The sequence below is a fragment of the Pelodiscus sinensis genome, chromosome 4 (assembly GCF_052426305.1).
Source record: "Pelodiscus sinensis isolate ZL-2025 chromosome 4, ASM5242630v1, whole genome shotgun sequence".
NCBI lineage: Eukaryota > Metazoa > Chordata > Testudines > Trionychidae > Pelodiscus > Pelodiscus sinensis.
Window position 1 is genome coordinate 44,622,499 of NC_143055.1, and position 19,426 is coordinate 44,641,924.

At 42.6% G+C, this 19,426-nt stretch overlaps 1 protein-coding gene across 9 annotated transcripts in view; it reads right to left on the reverse strand.

Moving 5' to 3' along the window:
- The window catches only part of APBB2 (amyloid beta precursor protein binding family B member 2), a 311,717-nt gene that overhangs the window by 198,302 nt on the left and 93,989 nt on the right, over positions 1-19,426 (reverse strand). For all 9 annotated transcript variants that reach the window (XM_089777852.1, XM_089777853.1, XM_006129479.4 and 6 more), the window contains exon 2: positions 5,844-5,954. In XM_089777852.1, coding sequence (XP_089633978.1) covers positions 5,844-5,889 — 46 coding nt within the window. In that variant the 5' untranslated portion in view covers positions 5,890-5,954. The remainder of the gene's footprint in view (positions 1-5,843; positions 5,955-19,426) is intronic.

The window sequence follows — 19,426 nt, forward strand, 5'->3', positions numbered from 1 at the left end:
TTGCAGATTTTATTTATTTATAGAAAGGCATATATTTGCAAGCAGCACAGAGGCCATGAACATAAAGCTAACAGCTTATCTATGCCCTTAAAAATCTGATATTAAAATTAAAAATCATACAGTTAAAAAGTCTTCATGTAGAACTGGAGTAATTACATCAGTGTCAATGTTGTTATGCTCATTTACAGCAATAATTAGAACAGAATTTGAGCCTATACTTTTAAAAGCCTAATTGTTTTATCTGTGCTATAAAACACTTTAGATTTCTAAAATTTTCTGTTTTAATAAATTAATGCCAATTACTTTTGCTGTTTCTTTATTGCGGGCACTTCTCACATACTAGACAATGAAAATATACTTTTGTGTCAATATCTAAGTTATGTCTAATGTAGAGTAGGACAATTCTTGTCCAATTGCTTTTTCGATCAAAAAATTCCTTTTTGAGGCCCAACATTTTTCTGAACAGTTTGATAGTAATTTTTTGAAGAGCTGAAATGTTTAATTTCAAATTTTAATTTCAAAATGTTTTATTTTGACTATTTGATATGGCAGTTTAATTTAAAATTTGGCCAATTAAAAAAACAAAAACAAGCAAATCAGGTGAGAAACATCCAAAAAAATTAATTAAAATGAAAAACTCAATTTTCGTGTGTGTGTGTGTATACTGTTTTGAGCTGATTGAAAACACTTTCGTTTATTCAAAGTGAATTATAAACAAAATAATATGGAATTGACTCAGAATATTTCTGTCTATTCAAGATATCCCTTAGCTCTGCTTATTATCTTGATAGCTAAGCACCTAAAAGTCTCACTCTCAAGTTTTTGCAATAAATTAAATATGGAGCTTGGTCTCCTGGCGGACAGTCCTGAGCTTTCATAACAAGACTACCCTTCCTCCAAAAGTGTGGATGAAGAAGAGAAGAGGACCCATGCAAAGAGAGAAGGATATATCAGGACCTGCAAGGTTTGACATTAGGGTTGCCAGGCATCCGGTTTTGAAGTGGACAGTCCACTATTTGAACTTTCTGTTCAGGAAACAAATTGAGAAAATATAAATGTCCAGTATTTTCTAAATAAGATGTAATGTAGATTGTGATGTAATGTCAAGTGTGTCTGGTATTTTTGTTGAAACCATCTGGCAACCCTATTTGACACTGTTTTCTCTGAGATCTTGGATGGAACTAACAATACTTCTAAAAAAAGGAAGGGCATAGCTACCATGAAGACTAACTAGAGAATGACTGTTCTGAGATTTTAGCTCTGATGTTTGCAAAACATCAAAGTGGTCATTTTTCATTACACACCATTCTCTAAAAAGGGACTCCGGCAGCTTCCCAAACCTCAGACATTGGCCTAAGGGAAAACAAAGGATTCAGGAACAAGAAAAACAGTACCATTCTATAAAAATGTCCTGACAGGTCTTTGTGTTACATAAACATGATTTTTCACATCTCAAATCTTTAGAGAATCTTCTTTGAAAGTACTGTTTTCAAAGCAGCCTTCCTAGGCAGCCAGCATTTTATCTCTGCTTGTGGATAAGCTCGGTTCAAGCACTAGGAAGAGTGCCTAGGGGCTAGTGACAGAGTTGGGGATAAGAAGGATTTCTGCTTGAGGTGAGACTTTGGAATCAGACAGCAGATCTACGCTAAATTGTTAGGGCCCACAGAAGAGCTGCACAGGAGAAATTTGTCATACTGCTGTTTCTCTCTAGCCCTGCTTTTAGAGTCAGCTGGAGGCTGGGGAACACGGAGGGAGGGGAATGCTATTCACAAGCAGAGAAACAACCAGAGACAAGCTGTGCTTCAACCTTCCATGGCTTGTGTGAGTATACACACAATTCCTTTCTCATCACCATGACCCAATTAAGAAAGCCCATCTCATCCATATCATGATCCCCCAAATTTGTTCCCTGCCACTCATTACTCGGCTGCTCAGTTCCATTCCTCCCTGGTATCCCACATCCCAGTTCACTTAGCTACATGGTGGCTCATCTCCCTTCCTCACTCACATCTGTGTTCATTCCATCAAACCCCACATCTCTGAGATAACTAAGGCTATGATTTACACACAGGTATTTTTAGTAAAAGTCAGACAGAACACTGGCAAGAAATAAAAATTCATGGCCCACAGCCTGTTCATGACTTTTACTAAAAATTCCTCTGATTAAATCAGGAGTGGGGAGGGGTTGGGGAGTTGCTGCTTAGAGGAGACCAGAGTTGGGTGGATGGTGTCATTATTGGGGGGCCACCAAAGCTCCCTCTAAGCTGCATAGTAGCACGGCCCTGCTGCTGCTCCCACCCAGCCAGGGAGTAGGGCTCCAGAAAAGGAGCTGCCTAACTGGATGTGACTCCTCCCTCAGTTACAGCAGTAGCTCCCTGCTGAGAACAGAGCAGACTCTCCCAATCAGTACTAAGTCACCAGGATCAGATGGTAGTGACCTATGCTTTATTTTAAAATTGTCTTATGAATATGTAGAACTGGAAGACATTTTAAGCAAAATGCATCATGTAACATTTTTAGAAAGTTATGATCTGCTGAATCTGCTGTATATTCTATTTTTTGCATGTATCATTCTTGTATGCAAAGTCAGAAACACGAACTGTGGATCTGTTTATAATTCTGAATGTGCTAATGAGAGCCATTTCTGATACTCTGGAAATTTAATAGCTCCAACTGCTCAAGATAACAATCTGTGAATGGTTTAGGTTTTCCTGTAAGCCTGGATTGTGGTTGGTCATGCCAAGACATATGGCCAGGACATCTGATGCTTGAACTCATTTTGAACTTTTTCTACTCAAGGGTGAGAAAAGTTTGAAGTGGACACAAAGAATTCCCGCCTTGGGGAAAAAGGATATAAAGGTTGGAAACCATACAATAGGAGGAGTGGCCAGATGCCAAAAGACTGCCACTTACCACCCAAGTTGCCTTCTGGAAACATCTAAAGACTGAACAGGGGAAAGGACTGCGCCAGAGATAGGAGGCTGCCTAGCTTGTGATGGAGATTATTAGAACACCTGCATGTAACAAGTTTCTTAGTGTATTAGGATTAGCTGGTATGTTTTGTTTATTTTGGCTTAGAAACTAGCTTTGATCCATCTGTTTTCACTTTCAATCACTTAAATCCTACTTTTTGTACTTGTTTATTATCAAGCCCAGCATAAATATCTGTTACTTGGGGGTGGGGGAGCAACCACTATGTATGTCTCTTTCATGGATAAAGGGAGCTGAACTTATGACCTTTCTCCCTGTAAAAGTTTTTGGGGCTTGTCCCTGGATAGTCTTATAGTTGAGAACCTTCCCAGACCCAAGCTAGTTTAACATCTGTGTTGCTCTGCTGTGGGATGGTAACCCCAACTCTGTGTCTTGGCTGGGGGAGAGCAGAGCTTCTGCCCTTGCAGGACAGGATGGTGGGACACCCCAGAGGGCAGGCTCAGTGGAATGACCAGCACATCAGGAAGGTACTCCTCTGATCCAACCCATCACGCCTTACTTCTCACAATCCCAATATTCCCAAGGCTTCCTTCGTAACCCTCATACTCTCATTCCATGCCACTGTGCACAGACTAACTCCTGTTTCGTGTCACAGCCTACAACACAGCCCACAGTACTCCCACCATGCCGCCTCATAACTGCACTGTGATGAATCAGTACCAGCAGTTCCCAACTGCCAACCACGGACTGGCAGCGGGCTGCAAAACCCTGCCTGCTGGGATGAGGCACATTTCCAGGTCATGCCCCCAGTTTTGAATTAGCCCCACTCACTTGGAGAGTGTTGCGGCTGGCAGCCGGGTGTGCCCCTACTGGGGCAGCCTCACCACGGCCCCGGTTCCAGCTCTGGTGGCCGCTATGTGGCCGGGCTGGCAGGGCCCCACAGAGGGCGGCTGTGGCCATTGGCAGGGGCCAACTGCTGCGTGCAGAGCAGCTGTAGTGCTCAGCTTGGGCCAAGTGCTGATTATTTTCAGGAATAACGGCCTTGCGCAAGAGGATTTTTCTTGCGCAAGAAGGGGCAGTGTAGACAGCTCCTTCTTGCGCAAGAGCCTCTTCTGCAAAAATGGTGGCTCATTAGATATGCAAATGAGGCTCGGCGATATTCCACGCTTAGCCTCGTTTGCATAGCTCTGGCGCCAGTAGACATAGCCTAAGTGTCTTGATACTTCTCAGACCAAGTAGGCTTAAAAAACCTTGGAATCCAAAGGCTTGGTCCAATACAGCAAATCTGGTACCCAGCCACAAGGAGGAGCATAGGCAGGGCTGTAACACTAACACACATCCAGAGTTAAGGTGTCATCCCTGTATTACCTTCAAAACGATATAGTATTTTTCTGAAGAGTTTGTGTCATCTCAAATAGGCCATTTTAACAGATGTGTTTACAAGGATGGGACAGCCACCCCTATGGAAAGAACAAGGGTAACTCATCTTTAACATGGATTTAACCTATGGATTCCTGGGGACAAAATAAACTAAATCCATCTCCAAAGCTAGAATCTCAAGTGATGGCAGAAGTAATGAGATACAATGGTTAAAATACCACTAGAACAAAACGGGAATTATGTCATCTCAACATTTCAAAGAGAAAACGTTACAAACTAAATATGTGCAAAGATCTGTACAATAAAGAAAAAATTATACCGTTTTACCTCAATGCCCTGAGAAATCAACAGATATTCATGGGAACTGACAGCAGTCATCTGAAGTTAGGGACGGCCACAGAGGAGATATTATACTACCTCCTGGGAAGATCATTTCACGTACAACGTAACATAGCAAGCATGCAGGCTCAAAGATTAGCATTACCTTAGCTATTATAGCTATCTATCAGTCTTCCAATCAAATGAAAATTGGAAATGACAAACTTTAAAGAATCTTTAAATTAGGGATTTTAAATATTGGTTAATTGAATAGTCAATTAACCTAATGAATTCTTATTGGTTAGTCGACTATTTTATACTCCTCGGGCAGCCCCTGTCCAGTGGGGAGGGGTCTGAGCTCCTGGATCCGGCACGAGCTGGAACTGAGCAGGGCTGCCTGCCTGGCTCCTAATACAGTTTAAATGCTGAGCCACAGCAGGGGTAGGTACAGGACTCTGTGCAAGTCGGGACTGAGCTGAGCTGCTGGCCAGCCTGCTAAAAAAATTTCAGGGGGGTGGCGGGGAGAAATACTCGTGTAGTCTATAGCATTAACTGGTAAGCTTTTGCTTATCTGTTAATCAGTTAATCGACTATACTATTACTTCCCTACTTTAAACTTTTTACTTAAAAGATTCCTTAGTGAGAGATAGATCAATGGAGGTCAGCTGAGATAAGCAGTTCATGGCTGTCTAGCTTGTCAGCTAAGATGATGCAAAAGGAAAACGCAAATATTCAATTCAAAAAGAAAAAAATGATTTAAAAAAGTGTTAGTAATCTTCATCTAAACTGAAAGACTTTAGCAATAGTAAATAGCTTTGAAATGAGCTGGATTTTTTTCTGGTTATTCTCAGGCAGTTTATTCATTTGAGAGTTTCTATGTCTGGAGCTGTGGACAATGTGAATAAAAGAAAACTGGAGACCCAGTGCAATCAGCCAAAGTTGGATGAATTAGCCAACACGTCATTTTTAAATATCCAGAAATTACCTTCCCAGTTTGAACAAATCAACAGAGGTAACATAATATAATCTGGGTATGTAAATAATCAGTGCCATGTTTCTGCTAGAGTGCTTCAGTGTCCACTCTAAAGACTAGCTTGGAATTCAATAACGTTCCAGCTAATGGTTTCAAAATAATTAAAGACAATTTAGCACCTTTCAAATCTTTCAAAAGTGTAAAAACATATGATAGATAACTAGACCAATCAGATACTTACATGAGCTGCTTGGACGATAGTGAGCCCCTGGGTATCGTCTGCCCATAGCGCCAGTCAACACATTACCAGATGCTGTCAGCGGTTTTCAAAGTACAAAATCGAAATATTTAACTGAGGGGAAGAAAAGAACAAAACAAAAAAGTGAAGATTTAGTAGAATGGCTTTATCTTTTTTCATTAATATGCTAATGAGCTCCACAAATTTAGGGTAACTATGTTTATAAATGATATATAGCCATGTTGTCAGCAGAAATGAATTGTTATTAAGAGACTGCAAATTTATCATTAGCATTCAGTTTCCATTAATAAGCATACATAAATATTAAGGCAAATATAAATCTCACATGGTACTTTTTTACTGTAGCTTATTTTGGTTGATGTCCCAAACTAGTGGTGGGCAGGCTACAACCCATAAGCCACTTGTGGGCCACTGGGATTCTATGAGTGGCTTGCAAGGCATTTTGTTTACCATTGCCCATGCCAGATTCCCCTGGTTTCTTGTCCACAAAGATTTTTTCCTATTGATATTACTAAAGTGAAAAGCATGTAAAGCAAGGCAGATAAAGAGAGATGTGTGCTGATTGTACATAATGTTGACAGAGAGCCATGCATTCCCTCTGCATCCAAAGCACTGATATGGTTCAATCATCACGCCCCACAAATTCTAGGTACGCATGCGCAGTTAGCAAGACTACCCTATCCTGCAAGGCCACGTTGGTTACAACAATCTTGTGGCACACTGAGATAAAGGAGGGCCACTCAAGCGGCCCATTCACTAGCTTAGGTTGCCCATCGCTGTCCCAGACAGTGTAATTTAAGTTTCACTAAAGTTTTGCACACTTCAATTTTATTTAAAACAAGTGGTGCAGCTTTAGTTAGTGACAATGATACTTTAATTTGATCAAGGTATTTCTGAACAATGATAAAACTTTTTATTTAATTTCAAATAAAGTGAATATTACTCTAAAATCATTTAATCTGTATTGCAATTCAGCAGTTCTCTAAAAAATCAGAGTGAACTTAGTCACGCAGGAAAAGCAGAGTACATATAAACATTTTGGAGAAGAAAAACCTTGCCTCCAATAGTGCTGAGTCAAATGTTACTGAAACTGACAAGTATTAATTTAAAAATTTTCAGTCAACTAATATTATGGGTTCTGGAACAATTTTTTACAGTGGTGGTGCTGAGAGCCACTGATCCAAATCTTTTATATAACGGAAAACACTTCAAGAAAGGGGGTGCAGCAGTACTCCCACAATAAATAAGAAGCCCCATTGCTTTGTTCCTTAGCTCAAGATTTCTCTTCCACTTGTAGACCTTCCTCAGCCTATCTGCATGTTCTTTATCTCCCTCAATAGCCATCTTCTCACAACAAAAAAAAAACCCAACTCTTTCCCTAACCTGGAGAACAGAATTCTGTTTTTTACCCCTAAAATGTCAGGAAATGTTTTGCTACTTCAGGCTGCAACTACATGCACTTTCCAGTTCCCAAAGGACACCTTGAGAGGCAGCTTTGTTTAGCATATAGGGAGCAGGACAAGGTTGGGGAGCCATTTTTACAAATGCCCATACATGTCAACTCTGTGAATAAATGGCGCTTACTACAACCCATCTTGGCAAGTGATCCCTCACTCTCAGAGGCCTTGGGAGAAAAGTCTATTCTCATTTACAGACAACCCCCTAACCTGAAACGAATTCTTTCCAGTAACCATGCCACACAACCACATCATAAGCATCCAGGAACCCAGCCCTGTAACCAAACGTGATACCAACTCTGCCCACATATCTATACTAGCGAATTCATCACTGGAGCCAACAACATAAGCTACCAAATCAAAAGGTCATTTGACTGCACATCCAGTAATTTGATCTATGCCAGCAATGCCCCACGGTGCTGGCTGTGGGAGATCAGGGGCGGGGAGGGGGGAACTGGCTGGCAGGAAGCAGAGCTGGCCAGGAGCGGGTTAGGGAGAGCGGGGCTGGCCGGCGGGGAGCAGAGCTAGCCAGGAGAGGGTCGGGGGAAGCGGGGATGGCCAGGAAGGGGGAGGGAGGACCATCCAGGTGGGAGCGGGGCTGGGCCGGGAGCGCACAGATCCTGGGGCACTGCCCATCTCATGCATGGTCCCAGAGGGGCGCACAGGCGAGTCCAGTGCCAGGGATTCCATCCCGCCCTGGCTCCCCTCCCCCTCTACTACGTAGTTGTGTACTGCCTGGCCGGCAGACATGCTCGCGCAGTGTGAGCATGTCTACCAGGCAGTACACAACTACGTACTGATACTCATGATAATAATACAACTTACTTAATTAGAAAATATTGGACATTTATATATCCAGTATTTTCTCAATTTGTTTCCCGGACAGAAAGCTCAAACACTGGACTGTCCGGTTCAAAACCGGACACCTGGCAACCCTACAATCTTCTCCCACCCCAGTGCTGTGGGGGCCAGGAGGTTCGGGCCATGTGGCCTCCTCCCTCCCTGGTGCTCCAGGGGCTGGGAAGGCTGGAGCCACGTGCCCTCATCCCCGGAGCTGAGAGGCTGGGGAGCACATGTGTGAGCTCCCTCTCATCTCTTCCCCTCCCTGTGGTGGAGAATGGGGCCTCAGCAGAGGGGGCAGGGCTATAGGTGGGGTTGGGGGGCCTGTTTCCCCCAGCTGCACCGACTGCCCATGCACACAGAATAGGCGGATCTGCCTGTGTCTTTATATAGCTTGGTCCTTTGATCTTCAGATCACGGGAACAAATAATCAACAGACAATGGCCCCCTTCTCAGAGCATAGCTTCAAAATACTGGCAGGAATTTGAATTCTCCTCCCTGTTCTGGGGACAAGGGACTCAGAGTGAGGGACAGGGCTCTGGACTAGGACAGGGGATTAGGATGCAAGTGAAGTGTGGGCTCTGGCTGGAAGTGCATAAGGGGATTCAATGTATGGGGTGTAGGAAGAGATTCAGTGTGTGGGCTCCAGGCAGTGCTGATCTGAGGCCACTCCCACAAAGTGGTGATATGTCCCTACAACTCCTAGGAGAAGGGGTGGCCAGAGGGCTCTGTGGACTGCCTCTGCCCACAAGTGCGGCTCCCACAGCTCCCATTGGCTATGGCTGTCAGCCAATGGGAGCTGTGGACCCAACACTTAGGGTAATACCTGTGCCTAAAAGCCAGATATGCCGACCACTTCCTGGGGATGGTGTGGTGCCCAATAGGGAGCCTGCCAGCTCTGCACCAACAGGACTTTTAGAGGCCTGGTCAGCAATGCCGATGATTGAAAACTAGACGATTTACAACCCTAGCTACATGGCGGAAAGAAAGAGTCAACCTTACTCTTTTAGTCTAATATCTATCCCTAAAGAACCTATAACTTTTATAACTATTCTTCAGCATGTTCTGCACTGTAATATAATTTCCTCCATATCATTAAATGCTCAGCAAAAATCTCTTTCCATGTGCTTCAAAGATTTCTATGGTTTAACTGAAGCTATTAATTCAGCTGATTAAGCAAAAAACTCATTAGCAAAGCAAGCCTTGAATTTTCCCCCATTACATCTGTAGACTTTATAAATGTTAGAAGTAAAAGTTTAGAGATTGTAAAGTACTACACAGACTTTACTCAGAAGTCCATTGTTTCAACTGTCAGAAGTAGCATAAAAGGAATGCTAAAAGCAGCCCTTTAACATACGCCACCAGAGATGATGCATTAAAATGTGTGGTTTGAAGCCTTTTATAAATTTAATTGATAGTTCTGACACAAAAGTTTGTGAATGGGGAAAAAAAAGGATTCCTTCCTTCCCTAACCCATTAATAATTCTTTCCCTTTCTTCAAATACTCAGCATGTTAATCTTAGGTAAGAAAAATAGCCCACTCATTAAATGCACAGAGGTGATTATAAATGAATACACGAGATGGTAATAGTCAACAACTCTACAGGGATTATTCTAATCAGTATTTACAATTCCTTCCCTGCCTTTAAAAAGAAACTTGTAGGAGCTTTGCATAATGGATTGAAAAGTGTGGCATTTCTGTAGTTTTTATAAATAGATCCTTGTCCTCTTCGGTAAAGCCATAACTTTCTAAAACAATGCTACCTATTAAATCAACTAATATCCCTAAGCATGTGACACCAGCAATACGCTAGAGGTACTATTTTCTTTCCTTCCCCAGTGGCTGAAACAGCATCACAGAGGCCCTCTGTACAACAACAACAGCTTTAAAAATATGCTTAAACTGCTACACAGTTGGGCTAAACCAGAATGTGATTTTCCTAACAGTATGGCCCCCAACTGGGTGTAAACTATATTTAATTGGACTACTAATTTAAAAACTGGAAATTACAGCTCAGAACAAATATATAGAGGGAACTCAATGGTAACAAATTAAGACTGGACATGTACAGAGGATTCATTTGACTAATCTGAGATTTCACCAAGTTTGTTTTACAGTGAAAAACACACTTTCTTCAGAAATATAGGTATGCTAAATAATAATGTATTAGAGAATGATTTGCTAAAAATACACTTTAATCTTCCACATTGCCACTGTGACTTTTCACTTCAATATACCATCTTAATGATACCGCTGTGTTTTCCAGCAGGGATATGTTTAGACTAGGATAATCCAGCTATCTAGCTACCAAGTTTTAAAGCTTCAGTATAAACAGAAGTTGATTTGCGTTTAACATATTAGCAGGTAAAAGTGATCACTAGAGGGAAATCCTAAGGCAGTGGTTTCCAACCTGTAGTCGGTGAATCCCTGGAGGTCCATGACGGTACTGCCAGGGATCCGTGGAAAGTTTAAAAATAAGGACCAGGCCCACCACTTTTTTTCCTCTCTCTTTTCTTTCCTTACTTTTCTTTTCTTTCTTCCCCCAGGGAGGGGCGCCTGTGACATTTTAATAGATTGAAAAGGGGTCCTTATGCTCGAAGAGGTTGGGAACCACTGTCCTAAGGTATACTTCAACCAGTATGGCTAATACATATTGAAATACAACTTGCCCTTTCTATACTAGGGTGCTAAAACGTGTTAGTTGAAACATGATGACAGACACGTTTAAAAAATAAAAAAAACCTGTCCTAGTCTATACACATATGAGGCTGATCAAGGCAGGGCAGAACTGAAAATCTTAAATTGTCAAACAAGCCTAAGCAATTGTGCATGTCCTGTTTTGCATGTATACAGAACAGGTCACACATGTATCTGTGGTAAGTACAAGAGCACCAAGTAGCATACAAACTCAGAATGACCTGAAAACCAAAACCAATGAGTAGTCCTGTGACACCTTAGGGAATAACAAAAATAGATACAGTATCATGAGCTTTAGTGGGCAAAACTCACTTCATCAGATGGGCCGGAGAGGAATAACAGAAACCCAGAATTTTAAAACAGAAAAAGAAGAGAGGGAAGTACCCGTCAGTGTGTAGGACTAGTGCTAATGACTTGAGACTAATTAAATGGGCTAGTGTACTATACTTAGCTTTTGATGTAAAAATGAAGTGTTAAATGCAGGGAAGGCTGGCTTATAATTCAACATCCAATTCATGTCTTTGTTCAAGACCAGGGAAACTCTCAAATTTGCAGATGATTGTCAATTCCACTGTATTGGAGATTTGCAGAGGATTGTCAATTCCACTGTAGTTTAATTTACTGTAGTGTCAAGGCAGTGGATCTCTTGTGTGCACTGGTTCAGGGTGAGGTTGATGGTGGGGTGGAAACTGTTGAAATCCCTGCCTTCAAGAGTCTCCTTCTCTTGGGTCCATATGATGAAGATGTCTTCAATGTAGCATAAACAGAGGAAGGATGCTAGAGGATGAGAGCTGAGGAAACACTAGCCATAAAAAGGTTGGCAGATTGTGGGGACACGTAGGTGCCCATAGCAGAGCCACAGACTTGAAAGCTCATGACACTGCTACCCCTCTGAAACCTGAAAACCAAAGTCAGGCATTCACAATGTTATCAGTTGTAGGGTGACGGCCCTCTTTTTTTTTTTTTTTAAATGAGTTCTGGTTTATTATACTCCAAATACTTCTATAAAAAGCCTTTGTAGTGCCTTTCACTTCTCTTGCGAGCAGATGTAATTGCTAGAGTATCCCTTTATTACAGCTCCTGTTTAAGGAGTGTGTTGCTTTTGTTCTGGATGCCTGAAGAATTATTTGCTCACCTTTCATGATGACCTTATCTCAGCTTTCTGTGAGTATTTTCGGGAAATGATATTGACAGAAGTCATCCAACATAAGCGAGCATAGAAGACAATGGAAACATACATAAGGTGTATCATTTTATGATGGCCATGGAGGTGAGCACCTGAAGGCATTATACATTTTACCTACGTGCATTTTACTAACAGCCTTAGTGACCAAAGACTCCGACTACCTGTCATCAGATAATGGGGATATAAATCAGCTTGACAGGAATTCTGCCCACCCACACATTCCAATTGGTGCTGTTATTGCTCCTTCAAATCCTCTCCTCTTCCTTTACATGTTCCCAGTTAATCATTTCTTCATTCCTCTTTACATTTTTCATGGCTGCTGCAAGAGACTTTTACTCTACTTCTACTGGCCTCTCAACATTTGATGTACTTGAGAAAAATGTATCTTTACTAATCCGGGCTTTTCTATCCATGTTTAACTTGGAGGCAAATACCCAGCAGCTTAGGGCCAGATTTACTCCTGGTGTCAGTACTAACAAGTTCAATTACATGAGAGGAGAGTGCCAGCAAGTCATTTGACCTTTAATAGCTATCACAGACACTGACATTATTTTATGTTGTATGAATATAATAATCAGAGCACTGTGCCTAGAAGACAATTTTGCTCTTTGTTTAGTAATGCATCTCATAAGAATTTCAGATATCACAGCGATTGCAGCATAAGAGCCTTGAGTCTTCAAGCCTTCATTTAAGGACTTCAGTAGTCAGAAGTTAGAGCAGGGGTGGGCAAGAGGCAGCTATCGGGCTGGATATGGCCCACCAAGCCACTGGATCCAGCCTGCAGCCACCTCACCAGCACCCTTACTACAAAGCAGGAGCAACCACTCTGAAAAGCAGGCTACTAATTGCTCTGCAAGCTGGGTAGGGAGAAGAAAGCTGTGTGTGCTGTCCCCGCCCCTCAGCAAAATCGCCAACTCCCATTCGTCAGTTTCCAGCCAATAGGAACTGAGAAATTTTGCTGAAATTTTGCTCCCTTTGCTAGAGCAGAGACCCTGGGAGCAACTGCCCAGCACTCAGGCTATGTCTACACTGCCGTTTTTTTCAGCAGAAGATATGCAGATCGCACTCCCATTTGCATATCTTCTGCTGATCCTTTTTGCGAAAGAGGTTTGCTGCTAAAAAGCCCTGTGTAGACAGGGCCATTTGTCGAAAAATAAACCCTTTTTCACAAGATCCTGTAAACATCATTTTTTAAGGAATAAGGGCTGTTGCAAAAAAGGTTTTTTCCCCCGACAAATGGCTCCATCTACACGGGGCTTTTTAGCAGCAAAACCTCTTCCGCAAAAAGGATCAGCAGCAGATATGCAAATGAGAGCAAGATTTGAATATCTTCTGCCAAAAAAAACGGCAGTGTAGACATAGCCTCAGGCAGGGAGTCTGCAGAGCTGCTGGGAGCCTGCCTCTGTTACCTACCCCTACTTCCACACAACTACCTGCCCTACGCAACCACACAAACCCTCTGTATATCCCCTCTCCTCACCTCCTCCAGGTCACAACTCCCTCCCAGACATGCACTCCCTCCTACTCACTTTCCTCTTCTGCACCCATACCCCTCCTGGTCCCTGGACCTCAAGCCCTGCCCCAGATTTAACCCCCTCCTTCACCCAAACTCCCTCTCAGACTCCACATTCCCTCCTGCGCCCCAGTACTCTATCCAAAATTCCTTTATATATCCCACACACTGTCCCAGACACCATGCCCCTTCCATAGAAATGCAGCTTTGACCACTTATCACGATCTTGGAGTGCCCACCCCTAAGTTAGGGGTCTACTATAGGAATGGTGTCCTTAAACCTCCGACTGCCAGAAGCTGGAACTAGATAACAGGGGATGGATCACCTGTTAAAGTGTCCTGTTCTGTTCTTTTCCTCTGAAGCATCTGGCACTAGACACATTTGGAAAACAAGTTATTGGGCTACAGTATCATTATTCTGACCCAACATAGCTATTTTTATGTTCCTATACCAAAATGGCTGTCAGACTTTGCTCATATTTCCCAGGTCTGTTGTGTCTGAATAGCCTAGAAGACAGCTGCTGAGTGCTGGCTCCATCCCCCATCACGACCTTTCCGGTATAGGAAATCTTCCCGTCCCGGCTCATTTATCTTTATAGCTTTGTTTACTATCTATATAGAATTTTTTTTCTTTGTCCTAAGAGGCTACGTTTACATTGGAGAGACAGAAAAACAGGCAAAATAACATCCTTTTGTCTAGGCCATGTTCTGTTTATGTATGGTTTCCAAAACATCTTTTAAGAACTTATTTCCATCACACATCTGTAATTCTTTATGCACTCTCCATACATACTAAGGATTTTAAATACTGGTTAATGTACTAGTCGAGTAGCCAATGGAATTGCCATCAACTGCTCGACTAGTCGATAGACATTTCCGCATTCCTCCTTCGAAATGTACAAGATCCCCGCTGGAGCTCTTCTACATTTCAGAGGAGGAATGTGGAAGATTGGGGCCAGAGGGAAGTCCCGCTGGCCCCGGGCTGCATGTGGCATGCCAGCTTTGAAAGCCTGGGGGGCTCTTGCGCATTTCAAAGCAGAAGCACCCGCAAGGTGCCTGTGGTCAGCAGGGGACTCTGAGCCTCATGTTAATCTCTTTGGCTATCTATTGGCTGCCCTCTCTCCCTCTCCCCTATATATACAAATATTTTTCCTGTGGAATGACAGAGTGACGTCATCACATCACTCTGCATCCCGCCACCTGCATCCACCCTCAGCCACACAGCCTCCTCCTTCACCGCTCTGGGTAGGCGGGAGTCACGTGGCCTTCTCCCTCCCTAGTGCTTTGGAGAGGTAGGAGCTGCAAGACCTCCCACTTCCCCGGTGCTCTGGGGAGGCAGGACACAGGAGCTGCGTGGCTTCCTCCCTCCCCACACCTCCAGCCCCCTTCACACACACACCCTTGGCCTAGACTCCACATCCTCAGCCTGCTCACTCATGACTCCCCAAGCTGAGACCTCACTTCCCCAGCCCCTCACTCACCACCCTGCCAAGACCTTACACTCCCAGCCCCCTCGCACACCGCCTCCATTGAGACCCTGCACCTCTAGCCCTCCTCACAAACTCCCTCCATCAAGACCCTGTACCCCCAGCCTGCTTCTGCACCCTCCTCCCCAGGGAAACACCTACCCCCACAGAGAAGGGCGTTGGCGAGCATAGTGAGTAGGGGGCGCAGCCCTCTACTCTTTAACTAACAATAAATATTCTTGTTTGGTTGCCTACTCCTTTTCCATTTCCAAAGAATGCTTTCTGAAGATAAAAAGAATAAGAAACGATCAGTGTCTTTCATTTCCAAACAAAATGTGCTTTGTTTTTTGAGATTCCCAGCAGCCAACTACAATGATGGATTTTATCACTATCTCTCCCTGGAGATGGGCTCACTAAGGGCCCATTCCTATATTTGTAAACTCAGACAAATTTCATCATAGATTCCTTAGTTCTTCAAAATATGCTTTCCTAAAATCTAATACTTTGTTACTCTGTATTCCACAGACCTTGTCTTTGATATGATGAATTCAAGTAGATTGTTGTCACTGGTTCCATATCTCAACCTAGGTAATGTAAAGAAGTTTAGCTTGTCAGAACAACAGCTGTCTCTCGTGTTTTTGGAAATGTTTTAATTCCCATGATATGGCCTTCAGTTCATCACAAAGTACAAGAAAGTGTCAGTACAAATTCACAGATACTGAATATGTTAAACACAAAAATATTGTCAGTAGCCTTTCTAGTGCCAGATGCTCAGCTGATGTTAAACAGCATAGCTTCATTCGCATGCGTGCAACTATACCAAATGCCAGCACTAAGGGTCTGGATTTGACACATGATTTTTTGCCTCTTTTAGAACACACTAAGCTAGAAACAAAGTTACACAAACAGCACAAGGTTAAGACTCTCAAAAGATATTTCAGAATATATAGTCCAATGCTAAACGACACTCAGACTCTGGGCAATTAATAATTCAAAGCTATATGACAAAAAAAGGTCTGTTCCTAAGTTTTCTTGCACCACAGAGTATCACTTGAATCAGTGCAAAGTGAAAGCAAAACACTATCAAATCAAAACCCAGCATTTTCACAACTCTTCGCTGTTATGTTGCTCTAGAGCAGGGATGAGCAATATTTTTTTGCCAGGGGTCACTTCAAAAATTTCTGAAGTGGCCCTAGGCTGCACCAGAAGGGACGGGGACAGGATACTTCCGGGTTACCCACCCCTAGACCATGACTGGTCTAGGGGTGGGAGAGCGCCTTTGCCCACCCGCCCCTCCTCCCCTTTCCCCTAGGTGCCCATGCCCCTGACTGGGAGGAGACTTCTCACACTCCCCCACCCCCAGGCCAATCAGGGCCTGGGGGAGGGGGAGTGTGCAAAGTTTCCTCTGCTCTGTCCCCGATGCTTAAAAGTGGCACATGCTCCTGGCAGGGCAAGAGGAGGTTTTGCGCACTCCCCCGCCCCCAGGCCAATCAAGGCCTGGGAGTGGGGAACCCAAGAAGTCTTCTCCCATCCTGCCAGGAGTGCATGGCACTTCTAAGTGCCACATGCTCCTCAGAGGGCAGAGCCAGGGTAGAGGAAACTTTGCGCTCCCCCGCCCCCAGGCTCTGATTGGTCTGTGGGCGAGGGAGCGCTCCAAGTCTCCTCCCACCCTGCCAGGAGCACGTGGCGCTCTTAAGCACTGTGCACTGCTCACAAGGAGGGGACAGATCGGAGGAAAATTTGCATGCTCCCCAGGCCCTGATTGGCCTGGGGGCGGGGGAGCAGCAGGGCCTCCGCGGGCTGGATCCACCTGCTTGGCAGGCCCTTTTGCCCACCCCTGCTCTAGTGTAAATGGCTACATGGTGCAGGGCACTAGAGAATGAACGTCATCATATTTATTTGGCTAAAGATCATTTCCACACTGTAGAAATAGTGGAAATCTATTTGTAATGATCCATTGCAGTCTATTTGTAATGATCCATTTAACAGCACGTTCTACAAATCCTTGTGATAACAGGTCAGAGTAAAGGCTACCACATCAGTTTTGATTGATAATTTCTCTACTTGTGTATGTTTCTATTAAAGCCTTAAAATCTTTTACCTGCATTTTATGCACTTGTAACAAGCAATGATTCTGTACTAGTGCATATTTTCTAAAAGGGGACATTAATTACTGCAGTGGCTTTTGATGCTCTTGCCATTGGGCTCTGAGCAACACAGAGACAGCCATTCTGCTGAAGACCTTGTCAGATCAGTCTGAATTGCACTGATTCAGCACTGTGTAGCAAGTCTGTTATGCCTTGTCAACCAGCTGACTTTCATCATTATATCTGACATATTTTCCGCTACTTTAAAAAAATAACAGGGACCTAGTGACAGTAGCAGAAGTGATCAACACTATCTCCTCTTTCTAATACAGTCACTACTTTCCTCTTTCTTCAGCTCCATTTCCTGTCAATGGAACATTTAACAATCGAAGATTTGAAGATAAACTTTGAAGATTTATTGTATTGTCAAAATCTAGAAAGTTACATTCCTCTGACATTATTATCCAGATATTACCATAGCTTTCCTGGCATTCGGTCTAATTTCCCATCCATTATCCATGATGAAACAAAATAGAGGACTATGTAGCACTTTAAAGACTAACAAGATGGTTTATTAGATGATGAGCTTTCGTGGGCCAGACCCACTTCCTCAGATCAAATAGTAGAAGAAAATAGTCACAACTATATATACCAAAGGATACAATTTAAAAAAATGAACACATATTTAATTGTATCCTTTGGTATATATGGTTGTGACTATTTACTTCCACTATTTGATCTGAGGAAGTGGGTCTGGCCCACGAAAGCTCATCATCTAATAAACCATCTTGTTAGTCTTTAAAGTGCTACATAGTCCTCTATTTTGTTTCAGCTACACCAGACTAACACGGCTACATTTCTATCACTATTATCCATGATGTTGCTACTTCCACTTTCCACTATCCATACTACATAATAATCTATTAAGATTTTACTTGCAAGAAATTGTAGATTTTCTTGGGCTCACTTTTGTAAATTTGCTTTTCTTCCAAAGTTTCTCTCTTGCTGAACAAAGCATTTACATTTCATTTACAAGATAGACAGGTTGTGCAGAAGGTGAGTGGACAAAGTGAGCACTAAGCAGTAGGGGCTTTCATTTGCACCTGCAAGTTATATTTTTAAAATGAAAACGTCTTGAGTGTTGCAGATACTTAAATCAATCAATTTTACTCTTATCACTTGACAGTTCATCACTGAAAGGGAGGGAGCATCTGACGGAGAGAAAAAGGATTAGAGCAAGGGGCAGATTTTCAAAAACACTTACGTGACTTATGAGCCAAAATTCGATGGACTTCCAATTCAATATAGGCTCTTAAGGGCATAGGTGCCAGATCTGTAATGTGGATTTTTTTTCCCACAATGCAAGATTAGACTATGGAATGCATTCCCATATGTTAGCAATAAGACCAAGATCTTAGCAGGATTTTTAAAAAGTGAACATTTATACAGATAACAAGATCATCCAAAGTTCTTATGTTCTTATGAGCTTGGAAAGATACAAAAACCCTCTTGCTTCAGGGTATTAAATCATCCTCTAATTAATGGGGATGAAAAATAAGTGTTCCTTGCATCTTCCTGTGAAGTAACAAATAACACTGATGGACATTAGATGGACTATTGGTCTGATACAGGATACCAATTCTTATGTTTCTACCTTTTTCTAAATGAAATTTCCTTTGCATCTGACCCAGTTGAATCAACTGACAGCTGGTGTTTCTCAAAGGATTAAGTTGCTATGAACTGGTCACTACAAAAGCTGCTCCAGGAACATGCAGTATTACACTCATTTTTTGAAAGTGCAGTCTAGTCTTGAAAAGTGGAGGACTGGTCAAATGATAATGGTGTTAACCTAGTACTTGATAAACATTGGGTCAATTCCCTGCTTGGCCACAGACCTCCTGTGTGACTTTAAAAAATCATGTAGTCTCAGTGGGCTATATTTTTAAGGCATTATGTGCCTAAAGATGCAGACAGGTACCTAGTGGAATTTTCAGAAGTACCCAGGCATCTAATTCCCCTTGATTTCAATGGGAGTTCATTTGAAAACCAACTAGGCATCCAGCTACATTTTTAGGCACCTTATTCTTGAAAAAATCTGGCCAACTTGTGCCTCAATTTACCACCTGTAAGATTGGGATAACATAACTTCCCTACCTCGATGAAGTGTTTTATGATAATAAATACATACATTAACGATTAAATAAATTAAAGATTGTGAGATAATGAGGTTTATATAAATACGTAATATAGACAAAACAAACCTAAATTATGCTTCCAACTTTTGCTGAATTAATACACAGAAGCCAGAGCACACATCAG